Here is a 12,603-nt window from a genome sequence, read left to right as displayed (position 1 = left end):
GCAAATTATAATTAACGGCTACCTCCCTGATCTCTACAGTTTTTTCGCCTCGCGAACATGGACGTCCCAAATGTCGACCATTTTGAACATTCACGTCGATGGCACTACGCTACCGACTGTCCTACACCCCAAAATCTTGGGTGTAACGTTTGATCAGGATCTACATTTTGGTGAGCACGCACCCGCAATTGTACCGAAAATCCAGAACCGTAATAAAATCCTCAAATCCCTTGCTGGCAGTACTTGGGGAAAAGACAAAGAAACGCTCATTACCACATACAAAGCAATTGGCCAGCCGATCGCATTCTACGCGTCCCCTAGCCGTCGCCAAGCCTAAAAATTACCCACTGGAAGAAGCTACATGCCTGCCAAAATACTGCTCTCAGAACCCCCACGAGCTGTCTTCTTATGTCCTCAGAACACCATCTATGTACATAATGAGGCGAGAATACTCCCCATCAGGGAGAGAATTGAGATGCCAACCAAACAGTTCCCGTTGAATACCCAGAAACCTGGGCATCCCAACAGTCATCTGATTGATGAGCCAACACCGCCTAGGGATTTAAGGAGTCATCTCTGTAAGCATTTTGAGGAAATACGGCACCTGAGAACTCAGCCGTATGAAGCAAAAAAACACAAGCAGGTCCTTGGTGAACTCCACAAACAGGCTTCGGACCTTTATGCCAGGAATTGCCCGGTGAATCCAGTACTCAAAGAACAGTACCCACAACTTGCGGAAGAGGAACACATACTCCCCAGGGAAACGCGAGTCACTCTAGCTCAACTTCGTTCTGGATACTGTAACAGGTTAAACTCCTACCTATCCAAAATCAACCCCGACATACAAAATGTATGCCCCGCTTGCAATGTGTCCCCACATGACACCAACCATCTCTTTAATTGTAATGTTGAACCAACGCCTCTAACACCCCTTTCATTATGGTCCACCCCTGTTGAAACAGCAAGTTTCCTTGGACTCCCGTTAGAGGATATTGAGACAATTTGTGATCGGTCGCAGCTGTTAGGTGGGGCGAAGCACTGCTAAAACAACAACAACGAAAAACCCCAGCGGGTTAGGGATCAGAATATACCCGCGGCGGGTATGCCTGTCGTAAGAGGCGACTAAAATACCAGATTCAAGGGGCTGTGCAGCGCAACCCTTCAGGTTGCCAGCGCAATATATAGCTTCTCCAAACCCAATTGTCAACCTCACCTATCTGCGGCGAATCCTGTTTCACTAACAGACGAGGCTCTGGCGATCCCAAGCTCTTAATGGAACTTAAGGGGGGGGGGGGGGGGGGGGGGGGAGGGATGGCCTGAAGGTTTAATGTGGCCATATAAATCGTTCCCGAGATGGTCGGGCTAGAACCTGAATGGTGCCGTGTTACCGGAGCGTACCGCATCTGTATCCGGCAAAGGACCATCGCGTCGATAACACTTCCCAAAGCCTTCGGGAAGCAACCTTATCGCTACAACAACAACGAAAATCTAGTTGTTTAGAATAGCAAAAAACAGTATTGCCCCCCAATGGTTGATGAAATCAGTTTTTTGTTCTAAACTCAGCTTAATTTAGTTTAAAAGTCAGATGGAGTTTTTTGATACTCGAATGAAAGTTATTTTTGTAAAAAATATTGCTGAAAGGGTTTTTGCAGAGCACATAAAATATTAGTTTTCTGGATGGAGGGTTTATGTTGAACCATGCTTTGTAATAGTGGGTAAGATCCAGAGTTCCGCATCGTTTGTTCTCAAGGCAGGTATTATCAAAAAATTTAACGTCGGACGGGCGGACAGACTGACTGACCTGTCGTGAAAATATTGGCACACGGAAATTTATGTATATCTCGACCTTTTTAAACCATTGCACCCCAGCGTTATAATACATTTGCATAACTGGCGGCCGCTATGGTGTGATGGTAGCGTGCTCCGCCTAACACACCGAAGATCCTGTGTTCACGGCCCAGTCAAAGCAACATCAAAATTTTAGAAACAAGTTTTTTCAATTTGTAGGAAAAATTAAAATGAGCACGACGCAAATAGGAAGAGAAGTTCGGCCTAATATCTCTTTGGAGGTGATCGCGCATTTTATTTTTTATTAATTAGACTTGAGTATAAAAATCTATGCTGATATAGGGTTTTGCTTTAGAAACAAAAATGTCTTTGCTGATAGAGAAATTATCAAATTGAGAAATAATACCATTTGAGCAAAGTTTTAAAGCTGGGAATAACGTCTTATATGAAAGCTGACTCGGAGATCAATTTACTGTGTAAAACTCATTATTGTTAAAATTGCTAATGAGGGGTATGTGAAATTCTTAGCTCTACTAGCCAGAGTTTATAGTTTTACTTCAAGAGACTTAAGTTAACACTGGGGATTTGGTGTATGGCTTATGTGGGGACCTAAAGTTTCGTTGTGCGGATCCCATTGTTTGTTTGTTTGCAAACAGCATCTATCATTTTATTTCTATTTAATTTTTCAAATGTTTTACTTTAAAATTTCTCATATTTTAGGCTGAAGAAATTTCGAAAATATCAAACGAACTTGAAGAGATCAAAACGGAATGCCTGAAGCAAGAAACTCTGGAGCGTAATCTAAAGGATAATCGTGAATTGAAAACATTGCAGGAGAAAAAAGCAGGCATTGATGTTAAGGTGGAAGCTCTAGCTAAGCAACTGGGAAAAATGGATTTTCCAAAATTGTCACAAGAAAAGAAAAACCTAATAAGGGACCGTGAGAAAGGTATGGGGAATTTTTTACATATTTTTATTTTATATATTTTGCGAGCAGAATGATTTCAAATGTAGGATTAAATTAATATTCTTCTTTAATCGAATGTATTATGCTTGAAATTTGAAGAGCTGTGAGTTTTTGAAATATGAATGTTTTAGAACAAATAATCGCCGAGTTCGACAGATACCGTTAAAATACTCATTCAACCCCACTCACATATTTGCAAATATTAACGGAACGAAATTCTAGGGGCCGTTTTCCCATAAATACAAATTCTGTATACAAAAAATATTTTTATCGTGCGGATAAACCCGAAAATTTACATGAGAAAACGCCCCTAATACTGCTAAAGGGGTTAGCATATTGTAACGAATTTAGGGAAATTCCGCTTATTTGGAACCTTCTGCTAACGTTCGTATCGATAAACTGTTGAATAAAACACTCCAATATTCTGTATTGCAAAATGGTCTTTATTAGACTACTTTGAGAGTACTTCACAAACTGATAGCGTGCTTAATCAAAACTAATTACTGACTATTCAGCTTTCGCTGCTTTTATACTCTCTGTTGCCTCGTCAACCCATTTCTCCTAAGGTCTAGTAACTTCTCGAAATTCATGCTTGGTTACCATCTATATATGCACATCTATATTTGTAGTTTATAGCCTCTCGCATAGCCATACTTCGGCTGATGATTACATCTGCGTGTGAGTTATCTCTTCGTTGCCTTGTATGTACATGTGTAAATGATTATTAATGCGTTTATGTAGCTTTCTTTAATGTTTTTGTTGTTGTGCATTTACTTAGTAACATTTTAAAGACGGTTGTAGTAAAATGAGTAACATGGTTGGTTAATATATTTTTATATTTGTATTAAATCGTTTCTATAGAACCCAATTTAGTATGTAATGAAAATTTTTGATAATTAACAAAATCAATATTGAAAATTAAAATATTGGTAAAACATATTGTAGCTTATTTTCAACCTTCTGCTTACGCTCGTATCGCTAAACTGTTGAATAAAACACTCCAATATTCTGTATTACAAAATGGTCTTTATTAGACTACTTTGAAAGTACTTCGCACTTAAACTTCACTTCGCAACTGATAGCGTGCGATTACGGACTACTCAGCTTCTGCTGCTTTTATAATCTCTGCCCAAATGTCTAGACGTTTCTTCTTCCTCTACCTGCTTACCAGCCATACGCGCGTGTATTTGTAGTGTGTAACCATATGCGGGTGTATATGTGAGCGAAGTAGTAGCTGATGATGACATGCGTTTGTGAGTATCTCTCTGCTGCTTGTATGTATGTGTGTACATAATGATTAATGTGTTTATGTAGCTTGCTTAAATGTGTTGTGTCTTTATTTAATAACCTTAGAGATGGTAATATTCGTCACACTGCCCTCCACCTAAGTCGGATCGTCCCGATCAGACAAATTTCCTGATCTAAACGGTGCCAGCCTTTCCAAATGAACCATATCTGGCTTTCATCTTGTCACTATTAATCTTGGTTCGTTGTCTTACAAGATCATGTATTTCCCTCAGCTCTTCCTCCAAGACACCATTGGATTTCTTGACATTTCTCTCCGCATCGGCATTTGTCCCAAACTCCAAATCAGCTGGCAGTCGAAGGTCATTGCCAAAAATTACTTTTGCGAGAGTTTGGCCCGTTGTCTCAGACACTGCCGATCGGTAAGCCATCAAGAATAATGGTATGCGTGTATCCCACTCTTTATGGAGCTTGTCCACTACTTTCCTTAAGTGCTCCTTCAATGTTCTATTGAATCGTTCCACCATACCATCGGACTGAGGATGCAATGCAGTTGTCCGTGTTTTTCGAAAGCCCAATGTTTTACACATTTCTTGGAACACAGCTGATTCAAAATTTCTCCCTTGGAAAGAATGTAACTCCATTGGTACACCATACCTTGCAACCCAATCGTTTATGAACACTTCTGCTACTGTTTCCGCTTCTTCATTTGGGATTGGGTATACCTCTGGCCATTTGCTGAAATAATCCATAACCACCAGTAAATATTTGTTTCTGCAGTTGCTAGTAGGAAATGGACCTGCGACATCCATAGCGATCCTTTCAAATGGCGCACCTGAGTTATATTGCTTCATCTGGCCATGACTTCGGGTTTTGGGCCCTTTCGATCTGCTGCAAACCTCGCAGTTCGCAATCCACTTAGTGACCGACTGACGGCAACCAACCCAATATAATCTCTGCTTAATCTTCTCGAGCGTCTTCGTGATTCCCAGATGACCTCCACTTGGACCATTATGTAGCTCGTTGAGAACGTCAGGAATCCTTTTCCTGGGAACCACTATCAGGTTCCTCTTACATTGACCATCTTAACTTTCTCATACTCGATGCAAGCAACCATATATCAACTCTAAACTGTTGCACTGTGCCCAATATGGCTTCGCAATGGGACTCTCTGCTGACATCTCCTCTCTATTTGGTCTTTCGTTTCGTTCGAGCCCTTGCACAACATGTGACAGATCTGTATCTTCTAGCTGACACTTCCTTAGTTGTTCCTTGTCCCATTCATCCGTACACGTTATAGTCATTAGCCAGACATCTATAATGTCTTCTTTAGCCTCAGCCTTTGAACAGTGTTTGCACTCCAAACTACATGGTCTTCGTGACATTGTATCAGCATTTCCATGGGTACTACCTTTTCGATGCTCAATGGAAAAGTCATAGCTTTGTAGTCGCTCGATCCACCGTGCCAATTGACCTTCTGGATTATGGAGCCATTTTAACGCTGCGTGATCTGTCCTGACGCGGAATCGTTGCCCGTAGAGGTACTTGTGAAAATGTTTAATGCACTCTACCAGTGCCAACAGCTCTCTCCGTGTAACGTAATAGTTCCCTTCTGGTTTTCTAATTGATCGGCTCCTGTCCATCGACCAGTTGTGACAAAACGCCTCCTATAGCATATCCGCTCGCATCTGTATCTAGAATAAATGTTGCTCCTGGAATAGTATATGCCAACATTGGGGCAGTGCACAACCACTCTTTCAATGTTTGGAATGCCATTTCTTGCTCCTTCTTCCATTCAAAAGCTTTATTTTTTCTTGTAAGCTCATGGAGGCTATGTGCTACGCTGGCAAAGTTTGGTACAAACCGGCGGTAATATGTGCACAGCCCAAGGAAACTTCTTAATTCATGCAAGTTCTATGGTCTTGTCCAATCCTTTACAGCTTCTATCTTTTCATTCGCAGTGCAGATGTCCTCTGTCGTTGGTTTGTGACCCAAATAATTTATTTCCTTTTTAAACAGCGAATACTTTTTGGGACTTAGTTTCAGACCAGCGCCAGCTACTCTGGAAAACTTCCTCCAAGTTCTTTAGATGTTCATCAATATTATTGCCCAATACGATGATGTCGTCCAGGTACACCAAGCATGTTTTCTAATGTAGTCATTTCTGTACCTGGTCCATGAGTCTCAAAATTGGCTGGTGCATTACAAAGTCCAAAAGGCATCACTGTAAATTGCCAAAGACCATCACCGACACTGAAGGCTGTTTTCTCTTTGTCTTCCTCCTTCATCCTCACTTGCCAGTAGCCGCTTTTCAAGTCCAGTGTGGAAATCCATTTCTTACCAGAGAGCGAGTCCAGAGTATCGTAAATTCTTGGCAATGGGTAGCTATCCTTTTTCGTAACGTCGTTCAACTTGCGGTAGTCCACGTAAAACCTCATTTTTCCATCCTTCTTCACAAGTACCACCAGTGAGCTCCATGGAGCGCTTCCCAAGGCAGTCGGTTCTATGTACCGGAGCGACTCGCGATTTTTCCCGACCAAGGACTGTCATTTCAGTGTGACCCCATTTAATTTGTTACGTCCCTCCCACAAATTGTCATCCTCCCAGCAGCTCCTTGCAGCAGGACTGCTCCATATTCTCTTACTCCGGGAAGGCATCGAATCCAATCCGGGTCCGTCTCCTGACCCCGGTCCTGAGAAATGGTTTTGCTGCATCTGCCGGAAAAGAATCTTTTTAGGACGGTCATACTCTGTTCAGTGTGTCTCGTGCAAGGGATGGTTGCATCGGAGAGGTTGTTCTGGGCTTGATCCCAAAACCCGACGTCCACGTAACTTTTATAACTCTTTTGTGGCTCCTTGCTGTTCACGCCCAAGGGCGTCCTGTAGTCTACGCCTAAGCGCCCCCCCCCCCCCCCCCCCCCCCCCCCCCCTACCGTCCAGCAGCCCCGCTGCTCAGCAAGCCACAACAAGTACCCGCTGCTGCTCGCGCCTCACGGCGCCAAGAACTCAAATAGCTGCTACCACTCATAACTACTACCTTCGTAGTAGAGTCGGTAGCAATGCTGAGCATCAGCCCCTGCCCCCGTCTTCTTCCCCCCTCTTTTCCGGCAGCAATCGTGTAGGTCAGGGAAATAGACTCTTAGTCCCTACCTCCGTTTGCACCGTTTGCCAGCACAGAATAAATAGGTTTGCGACATCCGCCCAATGCAGCTTCTGCCTTGGGTGGTGCCACTTTCCTAGATGTTCTGGTCTCCGCGACGGCAACCCCCCGACGGATTTCATCGCGCCATGTTGCCAGGTCGCAAACACAAATCATCCGGGTACCCCAATGCTTGCCCAAGGACGCCCAGCCCCAGGGCCACAACAGCAATTGCGTCCTGGCCTTCCACAACCCAGGCGTAGTCACCCGTCACTTACCCCCAGAGTGGCCACGTCTCCCCCTATGCACTTCAGAATTCTGCAGTTAAACTGTAATGGACTAACTGGGAAGATTACGGAGATAGTCGATTTCATGAAGCGGCACAACATCCGCATTGCTACGATTCAAGAGACTAAACTCACAGCAAGATCTGCATTGCAGACCTGCTCTGGGTATAATGTCCACAGGAAAGACCGCGAGAGCGGAAATGGAGGCGGCCTCGCGTTTATCATACACCACTCTGTGCAATATTATATATTTGATCCTGGTATCGACCGCAGGGACAATGTATTAGAACGTCAAGGCCTATCTGTCCGGTCAGGCGATGCAAACCTAGAAATCATCAACATCTACATCCCTCCTGCCACCTGTTGCCCCAGTGGATACCGCCCTAATATCAGAGCCTTACTCACTGGCAACAATCGCATTATCTTAGGCGATTTCAATGCCCATCACGATCTATGGCATTCAAACTTGCCGGCGGACAGTAGGGGTGAGATGTTGGCGGATCAAATAGAAGAAACGACGTTCTGCACAATAAACGGAGACGCCCCCACACGTATGGTAGGAAGCTGTCACAGTTCGCCACATATCTCAATCGTGAGCGCAGAACTCGGAAACTGCGTCAACTGCCAGTCGATGGTAACATTGGCATCCGACCACCTGCCCATACTTATTTCGGTCGAGCGTACCGCCGAGTTCATCGTCACCGAAAAACGCACTTTCATAAACTTCAAAAAAGGAAAGTGGGAAGAATATAAATCTTTTACAGACAACCGCTTTGCTGCACTCCCTATCCCGACTGATGCCCGCCAAGGGGAGCGTGCTTTCCGCAAGGTCATTGAATCCGCCTCGGCTCGTTTCATTCCCGCCGCGAGAATTCCCGAAATCCGGCCCCACTCCCCGGCGGAGGCCGCGAACGTGACCTTATAAGACAGCTTGATCCAGGCGACCCCCAAATAAGGGATATAAACCAACGCATCAGATTGCTTGTGGACGAACACAAGCGGGCGAAATAGGAGGAGCACTTAAGAGGTTGTAACCTCTCTACCGGTGTGGGTAAACTTTGGTCCACCGTAAAGTCCCTATCCGACTAAGCACAAAGACAAAGTTTCCATCGCCTTTGGCGACAAAGTGCTGTCGGATGCGAAAAAATGCGCGAGCGATTTCTGCCGACAATATATAATGCATCATACGGTCGACAAAGATAGACGGAGAGCCAATAGACACGCACATAAACACAAATTCAGCGCGTCACCAATCACCATCACCGCTAAAGAGGTTGAGGACGCCATTGGTCGCGCTAAACCATCCAAAGCGTGGGCCCAGACGGCATAGCCATGCCGATGCTTAAAAGCTTAGGGAAAGAGGGTTTAAAATATTTAGCGCATGTCTTCAACCTGTCTCTTTCCATACCCGAGAAATGGAAAATGGCCAAGGTGGTCCCGCTACTAAAGCCTGGGAAACCAGCTAACATAGGTGAGTCGTATCGTCCGATATCTCTCCTATCGCCAGTAGCAAAGACGCTTGAAGCCATTTTGCTCCCTTATTTCCAAGCAAATTTGCAGCTAGCCTCCCATCAGCATGACTTCAGAAAACTCCATAGCACTACCACCGCGCTAAATGCCATTAGCACCCAGATAAATTGTGGTTTAAATCAATACCCCCACCATAGAACAGTACTCGTAGCGCTAGACCTATCAAAAGCTTTTGATACGGTCAACCATGGCTCGTTACTGCAAGACCTGGAAGGATCTACCCTTCCCCCATGTCTTAAAAGGTGGACCGCAAATTATCTGGGTGGTCGAAACGAAACATCAAAACCAAGGAGAATTAAACAATGGGTGCCACAGGGTGGTGTCCTATCCCCACTTTTGTTTAATTTCTACATATCTAAGCTACCTTCACCACCGAAAGGAGTCACAATCGTTTCCTACGCCGATGACTGCACAATAATGGCCACAGGCCCAGGCCCAAAGATAGATGCGCTATGCAATAAAATAAACGGCTACCTCCCTGATCTCTCCAGTTTTTTCGCTTCGCGAAACCTGGCATTATCACCGACTAAATCTTCCGCGACCTTATTTACAACATGGACGTCCCAAATGTGGACCATTTTGAACATCCACGTCGATGGCACTACGCTACCGACTGTCCTACACCCCAAAATCTTGGGTGTGACGTTTGATCAGGATCTACATTTTGGTGAGCAGGCAGCCGCAATTGTTCCGAGAATTCAGAGCCGTAACAAAATCCTCAAATCCCTTGCTGGCAGTACCTGGGGAAAAGATAAAGAAACGCTCATGACTGCATACAAAGCAATTAGCCAGCCGATTACGTGCTACGTGTCACCCATATGGTCGCCAAGCCTAAAAATTACCCATTGGAAGAAACTACAGGCCTGCCAAAATACTGCTCTCAGAATCGCCACGGGCTGTCTTCTTATGTCCCCAGAACACCATCTGCATAATGAGGCGAGAATACTCCCCATCAGGGAGAGAAATGAGATGCTGACCAAACAGTTCCTGTTGAATACCCAGAAACCTGAGCATCCCAACAGACATCTGATTGATGAACCAGCACCGCCTAGGGGCTTAAGCAGTCATCTCCGTAAGCATTTTGAGGAAATACGGCACCTGAGAACCCAGCCGTATGAAGCGAAAAAACACAAGCAGGTCCTTGGTGAACTCCATAAACAGGCGTCGGACCTTTATGCCGGGAATTGCCCGGTGAATCCAGTACTTAAAGAAAAGTATCCAAAACTCGCAGAAGAGGAACGCATACTCCCCAGGGAAACGCGTGTCACTCTTGCTCAACTTCGTTCTGGATACTGTAACAGGTTAAACTCTTACCTATCCAGAATCAACCCCGACATAGAAAATGTATGACCCGCTTGCAATATGTCCCCACATGACACCAACCATCTCTTTAATTGTAATGTGGAACCAACGCCTCTAACACCCCTTTCCTTATGGTCCACCCCTGGGTCTGTGCTGAAATTTGCGCCTACATTTCGGATATTCGTGCTTCTTGTGCTTCAATCTTCGATGTTATTTCTGACGACATTACTGCAATACGTGTCTCCTGTGATTCCATCCTGGATGCCATATATGTCTTCTGTCCTTCCAATTTGTGACGGACTTTTCCTTGACTTTGCCGGGGTTGGTCTCAGTCCGTCCAGGGTTCCTGGAAGTAGAAATTCCTAACGGTCCTTCTGAAAGAATAACTCTGTTTTGTTCGATACAAAACGTTATAAAAAATTATTTATTTGATAAAATTCTACTTTTCTACTCCTAGGCTGATTTCCTTGCTCTATAAGAGGTGACGGAGGTGATAAAGCCCTCGGCAACCTCTGCGGTCGAATGGAGTGATAAAGCCTCCAGACGAGTATACTCTAAGTACAAATGAAGTGAAAAAGCCTTCAGGTGTACTCTTGGTCGGTAGTGATAAAGCCTACCGACTCGTATGCCTGCCTCCTAATATCTGAATTTCAATGCGAACTCGTCGCCCTTATATACTAATTTTTGCACGCAGGCAAACGGTTATTTTATAATAACAACTTTGAACTAATGGTATTAACAATATAAAACAACTGTTAATCCGGTAAATATTTCCTTCCCATGCATTTCCATGCACCATAATGCTCCTTATCGAATACAATGCCTTTGTACTTGCTCATACTGTGCTTTCCAGGCTTTGGTTTATATATTGTGTGTTTGTATATTTGCTTGTGGTCACCTGATTCTAATGTTGTGTTTTGCTTTGCCCAATGCTTCTTTTCTTCTCTTTGTATGCTAGTGCGTAAATATGTATAACGAAATTTCAATTAGTAGCGGCGCTTATTTTGACGACTTGCTGCTGATCTCCGTTCACTTAAGTTATTATGTATGTTGTATTTGTAACTGGGTACATTGGATTTTGAGTGTGCAAAGGGTTGATCGACCGCTGCATTTTTATGTTTTGTGCGTATCTACTTTCCAAATATTTAATGCATGTTAGGGTGATCCTATATTCAAAGTTTATGTAAATATTTGGCTTGCGTGCAAAAGTGCGCAAGTGTAATTTATTCTTCAATTTAATAATTATAAATTCAATGTACAACAGAATATATGTATTTAGGGCATAATTCATAATATGTATATTTCTGGTGCTTCATGCAAAAAATATATAAGTGATAAAAATTCAAGTATAAATTCCAAGTTATTTCCAAAGTGATAAAAATTCAAGTATAAATTCCAAGTTATTTCCAAATGTATGTTATTTGCAAAAATATATAGATATGTGTATGTTGTGAGGATACAAAGTCCTCGGCTTTGGGGTCCTCACACTCCCCCCTCACCTGCCGCAATGAGACCCACCGTCACCAGGTCGGTGCGCGTGATCCGTACGCGGAAGTGGTGTTTGCCCATGCTGATTCGTCGTCGCTGCCGTCGCTGGCCATCAGGCTCAATATGTCGCTGTTTTTGTCGTTGAGGCTGCCGTTGACCCCGCTGGCCTTACGGCTTATTATTCTGCTGTCGTCGTTGGTTGGCGTTTCGCTGCCCTTCCCGTCGGCGGTATGTGTGATGCCAGTCTATAAAATAAATGAAAAACTGGTGGATTTTCCTCAGGGTGTTCCCACCATGTGTGGTGGATTTAAAAAAAAAAACGTGGTATATCATGCGCATAGTTAAAGAGTATGTTTACGGGATATTTATGTAATTGTGGTTAGAGTTTACCGAGTTTTTATTGGTTGATCCGACTTCCGGGTACTTCTTGATATGAAATTTCTTCGTGTATAATTTGACACTGTCTCGGTTGGCAATGTCCGTTACTACCGATTTCATCCGGATTGAAGTAGAATCTTACAAAATAGTCTGTAATTCCGCAGTTGTCTCGGGGTGTGTGTTCGTTTAAGGCTGCCATAGCGAACTGCCTTCCCAGGTGTAATCTTTTTCCATGCGCCGGTTCTCTGGCGATCTGTAATTTGTTTTCTGGAAATATTCGTACCTGATTCTCCGCAATGTTTTGTACTTGACCGTCTCTGTATGCTATCAGCTGTTGACTTGTACCTTGGTTCTCTCCGTGTTGTCTCTCGGTCTCTTCGCTGACTCGTGTGAGCGTACCGCAAATGGCTACCTCGCTGTTATTTTTCTGTTGTTGTACCTCGGGCTTGTTGTTTGCTGTTCGATTGGACGATGTTGACG

The 12,603-nt window shown here is 44.0% G+C and overlaps 1 protein-coding gene across 1 annotated transcript in view; it reads left to right on the top strand.

Moving 5' to 3' along the window:
- rad50 (DNA repair protein rad50) overlaps positions 1-12,603 on the top strand; it is a 114,357-nt gene that overhangs the window by 93,441 nt on the left and 8,313 nt on the right. The window contains exon 11 of the mRNA XM_067772231.1: positions 2,509-2,737. Coding sequence (XP_067628332.1) covers positions 2,509-2,737 — 229 coding nt within the window. The remainder of the gene's footprint in view (positions 1-2,508; positions 2,738-12,603) is intronic.

This window comes from Eurosta solidaginis, chromosome 3 (assembly GCF_040869045.1).
Source record: "Eurosta solidaginis isolate ZX-2024a chromosome 3, ASM4086904v1, whole genome shotgun sequence".
Taxonomy (NCBI): Eukaryota; Metazoa; Arthropoda; class Insecta; order Diptera; family Tephritidae; genus Eurosta; species Eurosta solidaginis.
This window is presented reverse-complemented; position numbering and strand designations above follow the sequence as displayed.